Source organism: Furipterus horrens, unplaced genomic scaffold (genome assembly GCF_987537825.1).
Source record: "Furipterus horrens unplaced genomic scaffold, mFurHor1.1.pri manual_scaffold_6, whole genome shotgun sequence".
Taxonomy (NCBI): domain Eukaryota; kingdom Metazoa; phylum Chordata; class Mammalia; order Chiroptera; family Furipteridae; genus Furipterus; species Furipterus horrens.
Genome location: NW_028327176.1, coordinates 133418633 through 133438906, shown reverse-complemented (window position 1 = coordinate 133438906; position 20274 = coordinate 133418633). Strand labels below are relative to the sequence as shown.

Below are 20274 nucleotides of genomic sequence, written 5' to 3'. Positions count from 1 at the left end.
ATTACAGTTGTCCTGAATATATTCTCCTTTGCCGCCTCTGCCTGGTATCCTCCTTCCCTCCATCAACTACCCCCCCACCTTAGTTCATGTCCATGGGTCATGCATATAAGTTCTTTGGCTTCTCCATTTCTTATATTATTCTTAACTTCCCCCTATTTTGTACCAACCAATTATGCTTCTTAGTCCCTGGACCTTATTGCCCATTCTCTCCCTTTCCCCTCCTCACTGTTAACCCTCCAAATGATCCCCATACCTATGATTCTGATCCTGTTCTAGTTGTTTGCTTAGTTTGTTTTTGCTTTTGTTCTTTAGATTCAGTTGTTGATAGTTGTGATTTACTGTTCATAGTTTTGATCTTTTTCTTCGTCTTAAATAAGTCCCTTTAAAATTTCCTGTAATAATGGCTTGGTGATGATGAACTCCTTTAGCTTTACCTTGTCTGGGAAGCACATTATCTACCCTTACATTCTAAATGATAGCTTTGCTGGATAGAGTAGTCTAGGTTGTAGGTTGTTGCTTTCTATCACTTTGAATACTTTTGGCCAGTCCCTTTTTGCCTGCAAAATTTCTTTTGAGAAATCAGCTGATAGTCTTATGGGAACTCCTTTGTAGGTAACTCTCTTATTTTCTCTTGCAGTTTTTAAGATTCCCTCTTTATCTTTAAGCTTTGACATTTTAATTATGATGTAACTTGGTGTGGTCTTCTTTGGGTCCAACTTGTTTAGGACTCTCTGAGCTTCCTGGATTTGTATGACTATTTCCTTTGCCAAATTAGGGAAGTTTTCTTTCATTATTTTTTTTTCAAATAAGTTTTCAATTTTTTGCTCTTTTTCTTCTCCTTCTGGCATCCGTATGATTCAGATGTTGGCACTTTTGGACATGTCCCAGAGTCTTCTTATGCTCTCCTTGTTTTTTTTGAATTCTTGTTTCTTCATTCTGTTCTGGTTAAATGTTTATTTCTTCCTTATGTTCCAAATCATTTATTTGAACCCCATTTTCTTTCCTTTCACTGTTGGTTCCCTGTGGATTTTTCTTTATTTCACTTAGTGTAGCCTTCTCTTCTTCCCTTATGCTTTTGCTGTACTCAGTGAGTTATCTGAGCATCCTTATCTCCAGTGTTTTAAACTCTGCATCTGATAGGTTGGCTATCTCTGTTTCATTTAGTTCTTTTTCTGGGATTTTGTTCTGTTCATTTGGGCCATATTTCTTTGTTTCCTCAATTTGGCATCCTCCCTGTGTTTGTTTCTCTGCATCCATTAGAGCTGCTTTGACTCCCTGACTTAGTGCACCTGTTAAGTTGTATACGGTGCAGCCTTAGGTATTCGCCAGGCTGGGGCAAACTATTTCACCACTTTGTGGCTCTGTATGTTGGGGAGAGGTCAGAGGGAACAATGCTGATACCTGGCTGCCTGATGCTTGCTCAGCACTCACCTGGTTTCCAGTCACTCCATTGCCTTCCTATGTGTGACTTGTGCCCTTCTAGCTGTTGCCCTGGTGGTGGTCCCCAGAATAGGTGTGTTTGCATACATTATAGGACCGTGCAGGCCCTTCACATGGACTCTCTTGAGGGACTGGTAATTTCTTCCACTGCCCCAACCCCCACTGTTTTTTTCGGAAAGAAGTTATGAGGCTTTATTTTCCTCGCACTGGAATCCTGGGCTGTGTGGTCTGGCCTGTGGCTGGGATCACTCGCTCCCAAAGTATTCCTCCCAATTTTTATCCACCACACGTGCATGTGGGGCCACCCATCCAATGGCTCCACCACTTTTCCTCCATTGTCTCACTGCAGCTGCCACACCGCATCCTCTCTGCCCAGCTCCCCAGCTCCACCCCTCCTACCTCTCTGGATGAATATGGCTTCTTGAATCCTTGGTGTGTGATTTTCTGGTAATAGTAAGTGCTTTTTGTTTTGCAGTTGTGATCCTTTTTATGGTTGCTCAAGGAGGCAAAGCATGTCTACCTACACCTCCCTCTTGACCAAAAGTTCCTAAAATCTTTTTTAAAAGCTCTTAAAAAACTAGGATTAAAAGGAAACTTCCTTTATTAATAGAGTAACCATTTTTAAAACTTTTACAGGAAATCTAATCATGATAAAATATTAAGTTTTCTCTGTGAGGTCAGAAATAAGACAATAACGTTCACTATTATCCATTCAAATCATTATTTGCACTGTCTTAGCCAGTGCAAAGAAAAGTTAAATAAATAAATATATATATATGTATATATATATATATATATATATATATATATAAAATACAAAGGGAGAAATAAAATTTTCATACAAAAAAATCTACGAGTAAATCTTTAGTATATACAATACAGTTAAGCAAGTTTCTAGCTATAAAATCAATTGCATTTCTGTATCCCAAACAGAAAATGAAATTATTTACTATAGAATCAAATACCTAAGATAAATCTAATGAAAAATATTCAAGACACATACACAAACACCAATATTAAAATAATTTTAAATAAGTGGTAGGACAGACCTTGCTCAGGGACTTAAAAATTCATCTTTGTAAGTTCAAGCGGTATGAGGTTCATCCCATTTGTGCGGATCTGCAGGCCAAAATCCTCCAGTGTTACCGCCAGAACACCCAGCAGACCCTTAGATGCTCTGCTCTGGCCGCCCAGTACATGCGCTGTGTCAACCAGGCCAAACAGAGCATGATTGAAAAGGGAGGCTAAAATCAACTCTTAGAACAGGCAAAGTTCCTTCAATGTTAATTCCAAAGGTGGAACATTTTTTTTCCTAGTGAGAAATTGACCTACTTAAAGAGAAGACTACTGAAGAGAAGCACCGGAGAGCAGATTCGACAGAAGCACATCACAGTTGGATCAACCACGATTTGAAACGCCAAGACTTACCTAGATCAGGGATCAGCCATGAAGGACCCGCTGCAGTGTTAATCAACCCCAGATGTGAAGACAAAAAGACAGGCAGCCCTCTCTGCCTTTTGCACTTTGTATTCCACTTTCTCTTCTAACCGAGCTCCATCATTTGGAGACCCTCCACTCCAGCAAAGCTTGGAGTGGGGATGGGGAACTGGAGCGGGGAGAGGAGGGGGCAGGACACCCCCATCTCAGGTCTACAGTGCTGGGCAGGATTGTCTGGACTGTGGCATATTGGGTTTCTCTTTCTTTCTTTTCTCCCTTGACTTTATAAGAGCTGTTTCATTTTAACTTATGGCTATCATGTAAGAATACAAAAAGGAGAGAAAATGTACCTCTTTCACTGGAATAATGTTTGATTATAAGTGAAATAAGGCGTTTTGTTTTTTTTTTATCAGCATAAAGGCAACCTTGGCTTATACAACCACTTCTCTATCATGAATACTGACATCTTGACTTTACTCACTATCAATAATAAATCTATTTTCTGATGAAAAAATAAAAATTCATCTTTGTAAAGATAACAATTCTCCCCCAAATTAATTGATCCATAAATTCAATGTCAGCACAGTAAAAAAATCCCTACAGGTTTTGTAAAATGTATGTAGAAATATAAGGGCCAAATATACCCATGAACAGTGAAGAGGGAAACAAAGTGACAAGATTTGAATGTTGGATATCAACTATAGACAGCTGTAGTAATTAAGAGGGTGATAATAGGTGCATAATTAGACAAAGTAGAGATTCCAGAAACCTATGCATATATGGTCACTAAAATGTTGGCAAGGTGGCACTGAAGAGTAGTGGGGTAGGAACAGTCTTTACAACAAATGAGGCTTGACCAAGTTGGATTTTTTAATTTTTATTTTTTAATCCTCACCCAAGGATATATTTTCATTGATTTTAGAGAGAGGAAAGGATCGGGGGAAGGGGGGCTTGATGGGAGAAACATTGATCGATTGCCTCCCGCACATGCCTCAACTAGGGATCAAAGCTGCAACCTAGGTATGTGCCCTGACCAGAAATCACACCCACAACCTTTTGGTGTATGAGATGTCTACGGCCATACCACCCTGAACGCGCCCAATCTCATCTGGTGTACGAGATGATGCTGCAACTGAGCCACCCAGCTAGGACTGAATGTTTTTAAAGACTGAAATTAAATTTACCTCCTACCTAACACACTGCAAAAAAAAATTTCAATTTCCAGTATATTTCAGATGTACATATATGCGATGTAAAACAATAAAAGTTTCGTACAATAACATAAAAAAATAGCTTTATCATCTTTGGAGTTGGGAAAGATATCTTCAATAGGTACTACCATAAATGAAAACAATGATAAAGTAAATCTTCATTAAAATTAAATATTTCTGTTCATCAAAAGATACATGTGACAGTGTGAAAATCAAACCACAAACTGGGAAGGGTATTTCTACCTATAGAAGCAACTAAGGGCTCATATCCAGATTACATAAATCCTACAAATTAATAAGAAAAATAGGTCAGACTTTATTTAAAAAGGATATTCAAAATAGCCAACCACACATTCAGGAGGTATCACTACACCTCCAAATGGCTAAGATTAAAGACTGACAATATTAAGTGTTAGCATGAGGAAACTGGAACTCACATATACTACTGGTGGGAGTGGAAATTGATGAAAGCACTTTGGGAGAATTGTTTGGCAGTATTTACTAATGCTTCACATATGTGTACCACTCCTAGGTATATATATATTCAACAAAAATGTGTACAGCAAAAAGCATAAAAGGATGTTCAGACTAGCACTATTTAAATACCCCCTAACTAGAAATTACCTAAATGGATGAATCTCCCAAACAATGCTGAGCAAAAGAAATTTAAAAAGAGTATATGATGTATGAGTCCATGTGAAAGTTGAAAAACAGGCAAAACCTATAGGTAATGTCAGCAATAGTATTTACCTCTAGGACGAAAAAGGATTATAACTAGGAATAGGATGGAGGGGAGGAGGGGTTCTCTGGGGCCCTGGAAAAGTTCTCGTTCTTGACCTGGATGGTGTTGATGGTGTTATACAAGTGCTCACTTTCTGAGAATTTACTGAACTACTTATTTTTTAATATTTTTAATTTTTATTGTATTTTTTCCATTACCATTTATCCCGATACCCTCCTCCCTGCAGCAATCACCACTGTTGTCCATGACCATGAGTCCTTTTTCCTTTTGATCAATTCCTCCACCCCCTAACCTCCCCACCCCCACTAGCTGTCATCCTGCTATGAGTCTGTCCTGATTTTCCTTGTTAGTTCAGTTCGTTCATTAGATTCCACATATAAGTGAAATCATATGGTATTTGTCTTTTTCTGACTGGCTTATTTCACTTAGCATAATGTTCTCCAGGTCCATCCATACTGTCGCAAAGGATACAATTTTCTCCTTTTTTATGGCTGAGTAGTATTTCATTGTGTAAATATCTCATAGTTGTTTTATCTCCTCATCTACTGATGGACATTTGGGCTGCTTCCATATTTTGGCAATTGTAAACAACTCTGCAATGAACATAACAGTGCTTATGTTCTTCAAAATTAGTTTGGAGTTCCTTTGGATATATTCTCAGAAGTGAGATTGCTAGATGAAAAGGGAGATCCATTTTTAATTTTTTGAGTTATCTGCATGCTGCTTTCCACAGTGGCTGCGCCAACTTTGTGCACTTTTCTGAGTGACATACTTCATTTTTAAAAGTTTGACGTTTTAATATCTGTATCTTCATCCTAACAAGGCAAGAATTTTAACTTTCTTACAGTCCCTTGACCATCATGTTGATATTGTCTAAAATTCTGCTTTATTAATATATTTCTCTTATCTTTCTCCTCCTATCCACACTTTACCAAAATATCTTACCACTCTTAACCCCTAGCTCTTATATCTCCTGGACTTCTTTTTGTCTTTTTTCTCCAAAAATGTTTACAATATGGATCTCCTGAGTGGTCTTAATGTTCTTAAGTTCTCATATTTGAGTAACAATTTAAATGGATGTAAAATATTAGGTTCAGTACTTCAAAAAGTTTTACAGCTAGTATTGGTCTGGAAAAGACTGAGATCAATCTAATTTACTGTCTAAAAGCTTTAAAAAATTTCTCATTATCTTTGATACTCTTAATTTCAGTATGTGTCTAGATGCGGGTACTTTCAGTATGTGTCTAGTGCTCATTGGGCCTTCAATCTTTAATGCTTTCCTCCTCAGGACCTTTTTTGTTACCTGACCTTTGGCACACCTCCTGTCCATTTCACTTAAATCTGCATTCGTATTTACTATTTGTTGTTGTTTTTCCTTCTTTCTAGTTTCTCAATCTCTCAATCTGATTTTCCAACTCAGTAATTCACTCCTCAGCTGTATCCATTCTATTTTTACTCTATTTCATTATGTTTTTAAAAAAATATTTATACTCTATACTTTCTTATTCTTGTGTCACATTACCAAAATCTTTTTTCTTTTAATGTTTATTGGCTCCAAAATTTTCTTTTGATTCTAGAGAGGGGGAGGGAGGAGAAGGAAACATCGATGTGAGAAACATAGATTGGTTGCCTCCTGCACACATCACACTGGGGACCAAACTGGCAACCCAGGCATGTGCCTCAACTGGGAATCGAACCAGCTATCTCTGTTTGCAGGAAGACACCTGATCAACCTAGCCACACCAGAGCTGTGTTTATTGGCTTTATTTTTAATTACTGATGGTCTTGTTTGTTTTCCTTTGAACCACTGGCACATCCTTAGTTATCACTTTACGTCAGCTTGTGAACTCATTTAAGCTGGTGGTATGGGCTCTTCTGAGTGACAGTACACACTGGGCGGGAACTGAGGGCCAGCCCTCTAGGCAATGTTGGAGGTTCAAAAAGGAAAGAAAATATGCAGTAGGATTGACGGCTGAGGCACTACAAAACCAGTTAATTATTTCAGTTTGTTATCTAGTAAGCAGTCCTTCAAATGAGGGCTTCCCCTTCAGACACCATAGGAGAAACGGCAATTTCCTGAGACATTTCTGGCGTCTTGGGCCTAGATAATAACCCACTAATTCTATGACTCTGGAGAGGGAAGAACAAATGTGTAAGGTAGTCAATCCTTACTTGTATCCCCCAAATCTTGACCCAAAAGGGCTTTCTGCGCTGCCCTAGTATCTGTGAGGACACCTGCAGCGAATTCTGATTCACTGTACAAGAAACTGCTGTGAGAAACCAGGTAAAGGCAACTGGTTTTCTCTAATAAATCCACTCACTGACATTCAGCAACCCACCCCCCTACCAAGAACCACTTCCCATGTCCCCTGGTATTTTCCCCTTTAACTATTATCTAAACACAGTAAAAAAAAAATTCTAATCCGTATATAACAGAACTTTACATGGTTTTATTTACACATTACTGATAATGAAAGCAAACTTTATACAAAAGTTTTATACAGATAAAAAAAAAATCTTCGGCTAGGCAAAGCCATTTATGTGTATGTATACACACAATAACAGATACAAAGTATTTTACATCATTTTAAATATATATATTTATAGATACACTATTTAAATTACTTTACAATTTACCAAAATGAGAGGCAATTAAAAAAGCAAATAATATATATGAAAACAAAGTAAATAATGGTTAATTTTTAATGCTAGAAAACTATTCTTAAGTATCTAGAAAAACTAATTTCTTTGAAATATCAAAACTAAGGTTTCAATATTATATTGTTGTTGCTTTTACTTAATAACAAGTTCTAACAAGTCCTGTTCATAAATAAGTATCTTGACCGATAACCGATAAGCAAATCAGACTGATAGCTGGAACAAGCTGACTTGAGATTAGAGCCAGCAAGTTATAACAAATGTAGATTATCTAGTAACCAAATATCATAAAATTGCCCTCTTCTTCCCCATTTAAAACATGAGGAATTTCAAGCTTCTGTGTAGTATGCATTATCAATTAAGACTCCAAGGAATTCGGCCGCTTATCTGTAATGTAAGAAAATGCTAAAGTTATGATTCTATTTTTGCATGACCATTTCATAAGTATTGTTCTTTCAAATAAGTTCTACTTAATTAATATTGATGTTAAACACTAGCTTTTTACAGAATCAGTTTGGAAACTTTATCATTATACTTTGATTTTGAAAACCGTTTTATGAGACTATAGTACTTGGAGGGGAAGGGAGATCAGTTAAGAGACAAACCAGGAATGAAATAACGTATTAATTGTGCTATCATGCAAACAAATAAAATCTCAAGTGTCAAATCCAATAAAAAAATTGTAATGCAATTTGAAATTTCAAACTAATAAGCATCACTTCAAGATTTAATTCTCCCATGAACGTAATTATCTTCATAAGAGAATGGAAGTCATGTTTTAAGATAACATTCATGTAAAACAAAAAAATTCAAGTTTAATTTCTTAAAGGCAGTGAAAATTTTAAAGCACAGTAACTCTGAAAAATAATCATGCCATTGTTGCTTTAAACTATTCTAAAATGTTCTTTAAAATAAGCTTCTTCTTCAAATTCCCCATTAAATCGCACATTCTGAATTATATAAATAGAATTTTAACTTCATAATAAACTACCAAATATCTTCTGAAGATCTCATTAGCAACTAGTTGCTTTGAAAGACATTAACAATTTCTAAATACAGTAATTTATATCTGGTCTAGATACAGATTTAGAACTCAAAATATATTAAGACCCTTTCACACTGAGGTCTATGGTCAAATATGGTTTCTATTCTGATTTAATTTAATTTAAACTTTTAAAAAATAAAATTGGGTGTTTTGCATTTAAATAATTATGACTACAAATAAACTGAAAAATAATGTTATTTTAAATATCTTTACAATTTTCTTATGTAAATTCCAAATACTTAAGCAACTGATTTTCCTGCTGATAAAGTTACCTTAATAAACTTGCACAAAAATGGGTTTAAAACACTGAGGAAATATGTCCGTGAATATTATTATTTTAACATGGTAAATCATGTCATCTATTCAGATGACAATAGATTTAATGTTTATGAATGTCTATTTTGTATTTCAAAGTATTTTAACATTCCTAATTTAAAATATTTTTAAAACTTTTTAAATTTCTGTGAAAAATTCTAAACTATAAGTGCACAGACTTCATTGCCTGTGAAACAAACTGCTATTCAAGAACATTTTATTTTTCATTCATAAAAAAAAAATTTATTAATCATCAAATGGGATTTCCCCCCACCTTAGACTCAGCAGTCAGAAGGTTAAGGAGGAATGCCATGCTGATCTGAACTGCAACTCTGAGCACATCCTGTGGATTTGGTGACCTTAGAAGACTAGAACGAGCAATCATCCTCCAAGCTGTGACTGAAGTTGGAACTCAACTGGATGTCTCTCACCCACTCACATCTTCAATGACTAACAGGCCATTAACTGCATAGTTACAGTATCAAATATTTATTTTACTAGTCTCCTGTAGTATAACCATTAACTACCTGCATTTTGACTTTTCAAAGAGCTTCAATAGCTGCTGGAATCTTTCTGAGACCTGGAAAGTTAAAAGTGAGTGTTAATTATAAATATATCAATAAGATTTTTTGTCTGTAATAAGTATCTTCATAAAACATCTAAAGAAAGTTACTGTAAACAATAAAGATAAAGTAATGTCTAGAAAAATAAGTATCTTCATACTAAAGGTGATTGCTAGTTTAACTTTCAATATTAAACTTTAAAAAAATTGAATTGGAGGGACATTGGTTAATAAAATTATGTAGGTTTCAGGCGCATAATTCTATAATATATCATCTGTATATTTTATTGTGTTCACCACCCCAAGTTTCAATATTAAACTTTCTTAAACAAATAAACATTACAAAATTGTTTGATATCAAATTGTAAGACAAAAGAAAATAGGATTGTTCTTCCTATTTTCTTTCACCAAGTTTTTAACAGTCCTACATGAAAAGTCATACTTTTAAAGAAGTATCTATATATTTTAAACATGTTAAAAATGAAATCTAAGTATTTGTAGTAGTAATATCTGTCCCTGACTGACATGGCTCAGATGGTTGTCACCAGTTTGATTCCTGGTCAGGGCACATGCCTGGGTTACAGGCCCAGTCCCCAACTGGGGTATGTGTGAGGCAACAGATCAATGTTTCTCTCATACCTCAATGTTTTTCTCCTCTTTCTACCTCCCTTTCCCTCTCTCTAAAGATAAATAAATAAAATCTTTTAAAAGAAAATAAGAGTAGTAACATCCGTGAAACTATAGATGTAGAACTTAGAAAGTTACCTGAGATGAATTTTTATTCAACTTGGCAGCTACATAAGAAAATGTTTTCACTGATGGCCCACTTTTCTGACACGCCAATAAAATTTCCCGGTCATCATTTCTAAGGAGGGAAAATGATATTTAGCTTTCGCAGATTAGAGCAGGAAGTTAACAAAATTTCCACTGCCTTAATGTCCACTAATAGGAGGTGATTTTTTAAAAACTAAAACTCATAGTAGAAAAGAAAGTGTGTACATCAAAATATGAATGCCCTGGCTGGCATGGCTCAGTGGACTGAGCGCTGGCCTGCGAACCAAAGGGTTGCCGGTCGGTCTGATTCCCAGTCAGGGCACATGCCTGTGTCGCAGGTCAGGTCCCCAGTTGGGGGTGTGTATGAGGCAATCACACTTTGATGCTTCTCTCCCTCTCTTTCTCCCTCCCTTCCCCTCTCTCTAAAAATAAATAAAATCTTTTAAAAAATCTGACTTCCTCCAGTCTTCATGTGGCTGAATTAAAAAAACCAAACCAAACCAGACCGAACCATGGACAATGGTTATCTCTGAGAAATAAAGATTATGGATGACTTTTATCTTTAATCTCATATGTATTTCCAAAATTTTCTAAAACATATTCACTATTCTAATAAAAAAAGTAATTTTTAATTCTACCTTAAAAACTAGGGCCCAAACATAATGAGACTTAATAAGCAAAAGAACGAAAATACAATAGAATCCAAACCTTGCAATTTCCATGTATATTATTATAATCTGAGATTTTATTGTGCCACCTGTACGTTACCTGAAATTTCAACAAAATTCAACTTCCCTCCTCATTACACTCTAGTTAAGTTTGCAGATCATGAACCTCTAAGATTGTCCAATGGTTCACAAATGTGGTTACCCTTATGTCTGAAATGGGGTCTTTAAATCTGCATTTCTTAAAAAATTCACATAAAAGTCAAAAGTTCCTGTTTATGAAACTTTTTTGAAACTTAATTTAGGGAAAACTCAAATTATAAACGTTCATGTTTTTTGCCCTATTTCATCACCTGTCATTCCTCATTTCTAAAATATGATTACACCAGTTCTTTAGAAATACAAGAATTTTAATTTAAAAAGTCAGGTTAAAACACAACCAAAACTCTATCCATGGTGCTAATGTACATCCTTGGTTAAGAGGCAATGCTCTAAAATTATCCCAGAATGTATCCTGTATTAACTTTAGCTACTTTTAAAATATCACTTTCCTTATTTTAGGACAGGATATAACTATGATGACATGGCAGATTTCTGGCCTCTCAAAATTTCCTGGTGACTTAAATGTCTTGTAAGATCCTTACCTTGTCCATGAAACTACAATTTCTCCCTTCTTTTTAATAATATTCTTCGCAGAAAGGTTTATAGGAGAAGTGCCAGATGCTGCTGGTGAGTCCTTACTGCCTGGGCTTGCCTTTAATGATGCAGGATCTTTAGTCACTGCAGGGGCCTTTTTCTTACTGGCTTTCCTTTGGTGAGCTTCACCACTCTCACCAGAATTCTGGGTAATTTCCTTGGTCTCTTCCTTACTGGTTAAGTCTGTTTCCTTGGTCTTTTCCTTACTCGTTAAGTCTATTTCCTTTCTCCGTTTTTTCTGGTAAGAATGATTTAGATTAGAAAGGTTTTTTCTCTTTTTGTGAGGATTATCCAAAGTTGCAGGCAACTCTGAAGTTTCACAATTTGATGCCGGTTCTGATCTTAAATCCTCCTTTTTTACTTCACATGAGTTAGGAGAGTCCGAGGTCAAATCAATATAGGCTTCCTCAACCATGCATTCCGAAGGCTTGCTTGCCTCTTGCACCTTTTCTTCCTTTCTGTTATTTTCATCTACACCAAACACCTGACATCCCAAGTGTCCAACTGCTAAAGCAGGATGGTTATCTTCATTTTGACTCTCACTTGAAACATCTTGTGTCAAATCAATAAAAGCATCTACAGTATCAGGCTGCTCATTGTCCAAGATTTGAGCATTTTGATCCAAATTGCTTCCAGAACATCCCAACTGATTAATGTTTAAAACTGCTCCTTCTATGAACTCCCCCAAGTTTTTAGTCTCAGTGACTGGATCTTTCGTGAGGTCTACATATGTGTCTGGAAGATGACCCTCAACAGAATGTGGAATGTCTTCCATTGGAGGCAATACTGCAATGCTTTCAGGTACTTTTGGTTCCCATACTTGATGCAACTCGAAGCATTCATCATCTTCTTCAGTACTATGACCCACTTTACGTGAAGCATCTTTTAGGAATTCATATATATCAGGAACCTGTGTTTGTATCATACAATCCTGTTCTTCATGAGCTGGTTTACTGCTGTCAACATTTTCGTTGGAATGTTTCAATTCCTCCACAGGTTTAAGAACTGTGTTCTGACTTGAAACACATTCCTTCCCTGCTGCTTCATCAACTTCCGTTCCCACTATGGGCAAAGATGCTAATGACTCACCAGCCACCATATCCTGCGTAAGACCAGAGGAGGTAGATGGTGCCGTGTGCCGTATTTTCACAATGAAATGATCATTGGACTTTTCCATTATGACGGCATGCATGGGTAGATTAGGGTGGTACTGAAAGCCTGGAGTAACAGACCGGCTTGTCCATGATGAGGAACAACTTGATTTACTGCTTGAATTATCAGACTCCAAGGCTAAGTGAATATCTTGTTCAGATGCATCTTCTTCCTCAAGTAAGGCATCTTCACTAAAATGGGCACTAATAACTTCTTCAGGAGTTGAACTAGACAAAACTTCAGGCTTTAAGAAACTGAGATGACCATCTGACTTCAGAGGTGATGGTACTGTTAAAGATACTGCTAGATCTTCAAGAAGTATGGAAGAAATGCTGGGCTTGCTCTTTTCTGAACTACATACATTATCTTTATTTAAAGCTATGTTAGAAGACACTTCAAACATGCAACTTTCATCCAACACATCAGGATGAACTGGCAACGAAAGCCCTGAAGACAGAGATGGACCTTTCTCAGATGATAATAATGACCAATTATCATCACTAATCATTTTAGGGCATGGAGAAACTACACCTGAAACTAGCTCTTCAGTTGTACAAGCTGGTATAGACTCACACTTAAGACTTTCTAGCAGCTGTTTCTCTGGAGTCTTCAAATCCCACTCACTTTTTTCATTACAGTTAACACTGTTGTCCAAAAGATCAGAACCTTGCAACAAACTTTTAAATATTTCACCCATCTGTGCATCACTCACTAAATTAAAAGTGAGGCTAGATGCTTGTTGTTCAGTAAGAATCTCAAAACAGCGTTCTGACTTCAAAGCTGCATGCTGGGATGTCTGTGTATCCTCTATGGTGCTGCCTTCCATTTTTCCTGGCTTTGGGGTACTCAGACAGCTTAGTTCCAAAGAGTGCTCTTCAGATTGAGAACACTTAACATTATCAAAGCAAGTGTTAAAACTTTTTTTAGTATCATGCTTTATTGTGTTAATATTGGAGTTATTTTGGTCTTCATATTTTTCCTCGGATTTTTTACATCCCAGTGAAGACCTATTATAAATAGAATCTTCTGATTTCGAGAATTTCTCTTTCAGCATTTCTTTGCTGGAGATGACCACATTCCCCTTCCGACAATTTGAATATTGTATTTTCTCTTTTTTTTTTTCAAATTTCCCTTCATCACTGTCACTACCAACGTTTGTAAAATCACAATACTTTACTAAGATTTTCTTAAGCTTTGCAAACAAATAATCAAGTTGTTCATCAACAAATTTCCATGCTTTTTTTTTCATATCTGGTAGTTGCTGTTCAAATAAACGATCCACTATGCCATTCTTTTTAACTTGCTTAAGTTTGGATTCTATAACATCACAAAGATTCTTCTGTAATGTAGTCACTGACTTAGAGATTTTGGAAAAGTCAAGGTGTTTAATAAGTGATGTAAAACTCAAAATTGCTGACTCAATAATTCTATGAAATTGTTTTAATGGAAATTTTACCTTGAATTTCATGTAGCTTTTTCTTACATGTTTTCTTATCATTCGTAACATGTGCATAACCTCTCGTACAGAAGACGGTAGAGCAATAATTGGAACTATTTTTTCCAGGCTGGAGGTGCTCATTGCCTTATCTTTTTTCTCTGTTTTTGAAGATCTGCTAGGTTCACTTTGTCTTTTATTCCATTTCCTTTTGGTCTGCTGAGTTTTTATAGATGGTTCCCTATTGTCCTTATCCAAATGCACAGTACTTTTCCTACTTCCTGGGCTAGTTCTTCTGTTCTGCATTTCAGTAGAAGCTCTAGGGTTGGCACTTTCTTCAAAACTTTTTTGTTGTTTAGTGTTCTCACTGTCACTTATAATTTCTCCTTCTTCTAATTCATCTAAAGATGAATTCTTATGGGAGTCTGCTTCTGTAAATTTGTCAGATTTGCAAATTGGCTTCTGATTTTCCTTGTTGAGATCAGACTGACTCTTGGAGGTAGAATGAGCTGAATTTGGTGGAAACACACCTGTGGAAGAGAAGAGCATATTGTAGTCACATGACCACTAATCCTTAGTCATTTGACATTTCCATACTAAATATAACAAAAAATTAAATACTGAGGCATTTCATTATTTTAATAGCATTTTTCCTTAAGCAGAATGTTAATGCCTAACACTTACTCATGTCATTGATCTTTACCGTTCTCAGAAGGTGTGTAACAACATGGTAATGTAGAGTGTGGTCGTTCGGATAACCATCTATCAACCATTCAGGTATCTTTACTTCAGGTTAGCAGCATCACCTACTCTACAGCATCTGATAATAGCTTTTGGACAATAAAAATATATCTGAAAACAAGCAAAGATTATTTAAAATAATCTGTCCTACCACTCCCTTTTTTTGTATAAGAACTACCTAAATTTAGACTGAAGGCTCAATTACTAGTTAACAATGGGAATCTGAATGTGTTATCAAAAAAGAAATAACACTACATCTTGCTTATGTACTTTACATTCTTATAAAAAGGTAAGTTATAAAAAATAATATAAATGATTACCTTTATGGCTATTATATAATGGAACTTGAGATGGGCTTTCCAGTCTAAGTACTTTTGCTACAGGTCTCACTGGACTACTCAGAGGACTAATGACTTCTGGAATAGGTCTCAGGTGATTAAGGTCAATGCTCAGAACTGAGTTCTCATCCTGATATACTGAGTTTGTTTCACCAGTTTCCATTCTGTGGTCCATTAACTCAGTGTGCTGAAGTGAAGATTCTAGAGTCTCTTTAGGTAAGCAAGGCTCCAAATGACAAGACTTACTCTCAACCAGTGGTGTATCTTCAACAGAAGGCTCAAACTTTAGATCACCAACTTCTGAAAGGACTGTTGGCAAAATACCAGCTTTTTCCTTTGAAGGCTTCAAAATGCTTTCATTGGATTTGGCCAGTTTTGCTGAAAAAGCCTCCTTCATTTCCGTATCTTTAGATACACTACAAGAATTTAAACCACCGTTTCTTTTGGTATCTAATTCCAAGTCAAAGTTTTGAGAAACATTTGTTTGTAATATGTCCGTTATCACTGGAACTGCTGCCATTGCACCACTGATGGTTTGTTCTATTTCTGTTGATGATGGAAACAAAGATTCTGTTTGTTGCATTTCCACAGGTGCTGAAGTTGTCTCTGTACCACAAATAGGCAAGTCACAATGTATAGTATTCTCAACAGATTTAACTAACAAACTATTTCCTTCTTCCATCTTCATTTCTTCAGTTCTGGTCCTGGTTTCAGATGATGCTGTTGCAAGAGCATCTTTTGGTTCCAATAACTTTAATTTGGTTTCCTCTGGTCTATGTTCACTCACAGAGGGAACACATGACTCTGTTTTACCCTGCACCAAGGGCTCCGAATCACACATGCCACCAGATTGGGGAGTATTGGCTATTTTATGCTGATTATTATCCTGAGGAATAGGTTGCTTTTTAGCAGGAGAAAGAGTTAAGTTCAATTTTTCCATAAAACTCAACTTTAAGTCTTTGTTTTTTGTTTCATTTGGACCACTTCCAGCTTTAATTTCAAGGTCTTTGTTATCTGGGCCTTCAGAAACATCTAATGAGACTTCACCTTTATCATTTATCAGTCCATTCTGTCTCTTTAAATCAGCAGTACTTTGCTTAGTTTCCTTGTTAATCTTCTGCAAATGTCCAGTAGGTGTTCTTTTTTCACTTCTCATATACCTGTTTTCTTCCTTGCTTTCTTGTTCTCTTTTCCTCTTATCTTCAGTTCTATGCCTTTCTGCTTCTACAGGTGTATTTTCCCATTGGTGCATAGCATTAACTTCCCTGGAGTCTATGTGTTTTTGAGTTCTACTGGTTGAAAAAGAGGATGAACATCTTCCTTCTTGAAAACTATGATTAATCACACTCCTGTCTCTTTTACCATCGTCCCTTTCTCTTCTCTCTTCTAGATGATATTTACTTGAATTATGAGATTTTATATCTTTCTTGGAATAAGAAAGAGATGCTCGTTCAGATCTTCTCCAATAATCATGGTCTTTTACTACTGATTTAGGTTTTTGATCAACTTTTCTTTCTTCTCTGTCTTGTGCCTTAAGCTCTTTTTTATTTGTATTTTGTGATCTTTCACTTTGCCTTTCTAGTTTTCTGTCACTTTGAGATTCTATTCGAGTGTGTGACCTCTCTCTAAAGGTCTCTTTCTGCCAGAAACAGCCAAAGCGGTCATTTTTATAATCCAAATCTGTGTTACTTTTAAACTTTGAATTTTTACTTTCAGCCTTTGGTTCACCTTTACCATATTTCTCAGGACGTCCTTGTAGCCTCTGACTAGTGTCTATATTCCTTGGTTCACCGTCACCACAGCTAGTGTTTAAGTCTTTTCGTATTCTATCAGTTCCTCTACTATATTGGCTATATCCAATATCTTTTTTCCCTCTTCTGTTACCCTCACTTGAGCTACCCTCACCAAGCTGATAATGGGAACGTGACCAAATGCCATTGGTGCAGTGTTTTTCATTAGAAGTAGGCGAATGCAAAGTGCTCTTTTTTTCCAAATGTAATTTTACTTCCTTTTCGATGTTTGGTAATGAAGTGCTATGATGTCCATCTTTAGAAGCATCACATTTCACTCTGTGATCAGTCTTTGCACAATCATCCAAATGGGAAGATCTGGATGGAATATCTTTTGTTTTAACTGTATCTGATGTCCATGCATTTTTACGATTATTTCGAAAATGTGGAAACTCAGACAATCTATTAAAAAACAGAAAGAAAAAAAGTTAATGCTTTTTAATAATCAAAACTTTAATCACACATGATACACTTTAAAATTCAGGATTCCATATATACTGGAAAAACTAGTTTTATTTTGTATAAAAGTATGAGTAATAAGAATTTACCAGCTTCCAACTCTTTCATTTCTTTTTTCAAACAACATCTGGAGGACCTCTCAGTTCTATCCCAACACTTGCCAATGTCCTTTAGACTTCTTTCACCACAGAACTCTCAAACTAAACACAAATTCACTTCTTTTAGAACAGTGACATTATTATTATTTTATTTGTTGGTCCTCACTTATTCTAGCCCAACTGAAACAGAAGGAAAAGTGGAACTTTATGGGACAACGGAGACAATAAAAAATAAAATTCTATGTAGTTCCCTATCCTACTTGTCTGTCTCACATATAATCCCACAGTAAACCAAAGCATCAACAGCCATCTTAAAGTGGCACATATTGTGCAAGGAAAAAGAATGGAGTTGTGATTCTTCTCTAAGGAAACGGTATTTACTGTTTAAAAAAACAAAACAAAACCCAAGTCTTAATGTTTTATAATAGTTTCAGAAAGCTAGCAGTTTTCTTAAAAGTGTAAATTAATCACATTTTAATGCCTTTTATAAGTCCATCTTCCTCAATTTCCATAACTTCTCTAAATTTCCATAAATCTATTCCCAATCAGTACTAAATTTGTAGAGAATACCTAAACTTAAAAGACTCAGGTATAAGGGGAGAGTTTTATAGAACAAAAGAGGACACAGGAGATATATAACCTAAGGCAATGTATAAACCTTATATGGCTCTTCTTTGGTCCTAACACCTCCAGTACCTCAAAATGTGACCTCATTTGGATACAGGGTCTTTACAGAGGTAATAAAATTAAAATGAAGTCAGTAGGGTGAGAATCCTAATCTATTATGACTAGTGTCCTTATAAAAGGAGGAAATTTGGACACTGAGCTATGTATAGAAAAAAGACAATATAAAGAGACATAGGAAGAAGGCAACCATCTATAATCCAAGGAGAAAGGTGTGGAACAGATCCATCCTTCTATCACATGGCCTTCAGAAGGAATCAATACTGCTGACACCTTGATCTTGGACTTGTAGCTTCCAAAACTGTCAGACAATAAATTTGTTATTTAAGCAATCCAGTTTGGGTACTTTGTATGGCAGCTTTAGGAAGCTAATACAGATCCTAACTCAAAGAAACAAACACTAGAAGATACCTTTGAGACGAATGGGAAATGTGATCACAAAAAGAACTAACCATAAAAGAAAAAAAAATATCTAAAAAGCTGAATCTCATTAAAATTAAGAAATTCTATTTCTCACAGACACAAGAATGATAGACAAGTCATACAATGGGAGATATCTGCAATACATCTATCCAACAAGGAACTCATATTCAACAAAGGACATGTTTGTGTAATGTACATCATATTTATTAAACTATAAGCTCCTAGAAGATAGTTCAAGCTCACAGAATTTATAACACAGTTAGTATAACTCCATACTAAATAAATCACTAAAATTTTATTTTAAAATAAACCTTCAGCCCTGATTGGTATGGCTCAGTGGGTTGAGTGCTGGCCTGCAAATTGAAAGGTTGCTTGTTTGGTTACCAGTCAGGGCACATGCCTAGGCTGCGGGCCAGGGTCCCCAGTGGCGGGATGTGCAAGAGGCAACTTATCAATTGTACTCTGGTACATCAATGTTCCTCTCCCTCTCTTTCTCCCTCCCTTCCCCTCTCTCTAAAAATAAATAAGTAAAATCTTTTAAAAAATAAAATAAAAAATAAACCTTCACATTAAACACTTTACAGAATTTACTCTTAAATATTAACCTTAAATTAATATTGCCAATGTTTCTATTAAACATGAAGTTTCAACCAAATGATACACATTTACCATTAGAATACTAGTTATAGCTCACAATTTACTTATTTATTATTAGAAAGAGGGGAAGGGAGGGAGAATGAGAGGGACAGAAACATCAATGTGTGGTTGCCTCTTGAACGCCCCCAACTGGGGATGCTGGCCCGCAACCCAGGCATGTGCCCTGACTGGGAGTCAGACCAGCGACCCTCTGGTTCGCAGGCCAGCACCCAATTCACAAAGCCACACCAGCCAGGGCTATAGCTCACAATTTAGAAATGCAAATATTTGACAGAATATTCATAACCATGTCAAACAATCTAATGACATAACTCATCATTTATTCACCCAGTCTCTCTTTTCACCTGTTCAAACATCATACCCATCCCCTAAAAGATTCAAATATGTATTTAATTTCTCCTAAAATAAAGAACCAATCTTATACTAGTTTCATTAGTGGGTTTTAAATTAGTAAACACACATAACCATCTTCATTTTCAAAGCACTAACGTGTTTTATAAAGTCCGTCATAGGATTCATTCACTCTTCAATCATTTATTGAGTATCTACCATGTATCAGGCACTATGCTAGGTGCTTGATAAAATGGTGAGGACGAAGACATGGTCCCTGCTCCCATGAGGCTTACAGCTTAGTGGAAGAAAAAGATACGAATCAAGCAATCCCATTTGTGATTTTAAAAACTGTAAGTGTACATGAAGCTACAAAAGAACGATTTGATCTAGTAAGGGAGAAGACAAATATTCCCTGTAAAAAGGATGCTTATGCCAAGTCCTGGGGATGAGTACATATTTAGCAGGTGAGAAGAGCACTCCAGGCAGTACAAACAGCCCATGCAGAAGTAGAGCTCATGGTACAGCCAAGAAACAGAAAGAATGCTACAGATATACCAGAGCTACAACACCTAGGGCAGAGGTATACACTGAAGGCAAGGCGTGAAAAGCAGTTTGGGAC

The 20274-nt window shown here is 36.1% G+C and overlaps 1 protein-coding gene across 2 annotated transcripts in view; it reads right to left on the bottom strand.

The window, feature by feature from the left end:
• Positions 1-7281: 7281 nt before the first annotated feature.
• Positions 7282-20274, bottom strand: part of CASP8AP2 (caspase 8 associated protein 2) — a 33278-nt gene continuing 20285 nt past the window's right edge. Inside the window, exons 7-11 of one of the 2 annotated variants that reach the window (XM_090279674.1) lie at positions 15194-17403; positions 11494-14662; positions 10176-10275; positions 9376-9428; positions 7282-7875 (exon numbers count right to left, since the gene is read on the bottom strand). In XM_090279674.1, the coding sequence (XP_090135800.1) occupies positions 7872-7875; positions 9376-9428; positions 10176-10275; positions 11494-14662; positions 15194-17403 (5536 nt within the window). In that variant the 3' untranslated portion in view covers positions 7282-7871. Of the gene's footprint in view, positions 7876-9371; positions 9429-10175; positions 10276-11493; positions 14663-15193; positions 17404-20274 lie in introns of those variants that run through there. The other variant, XM_090279676.1, reaches the window with a different exon arrangement.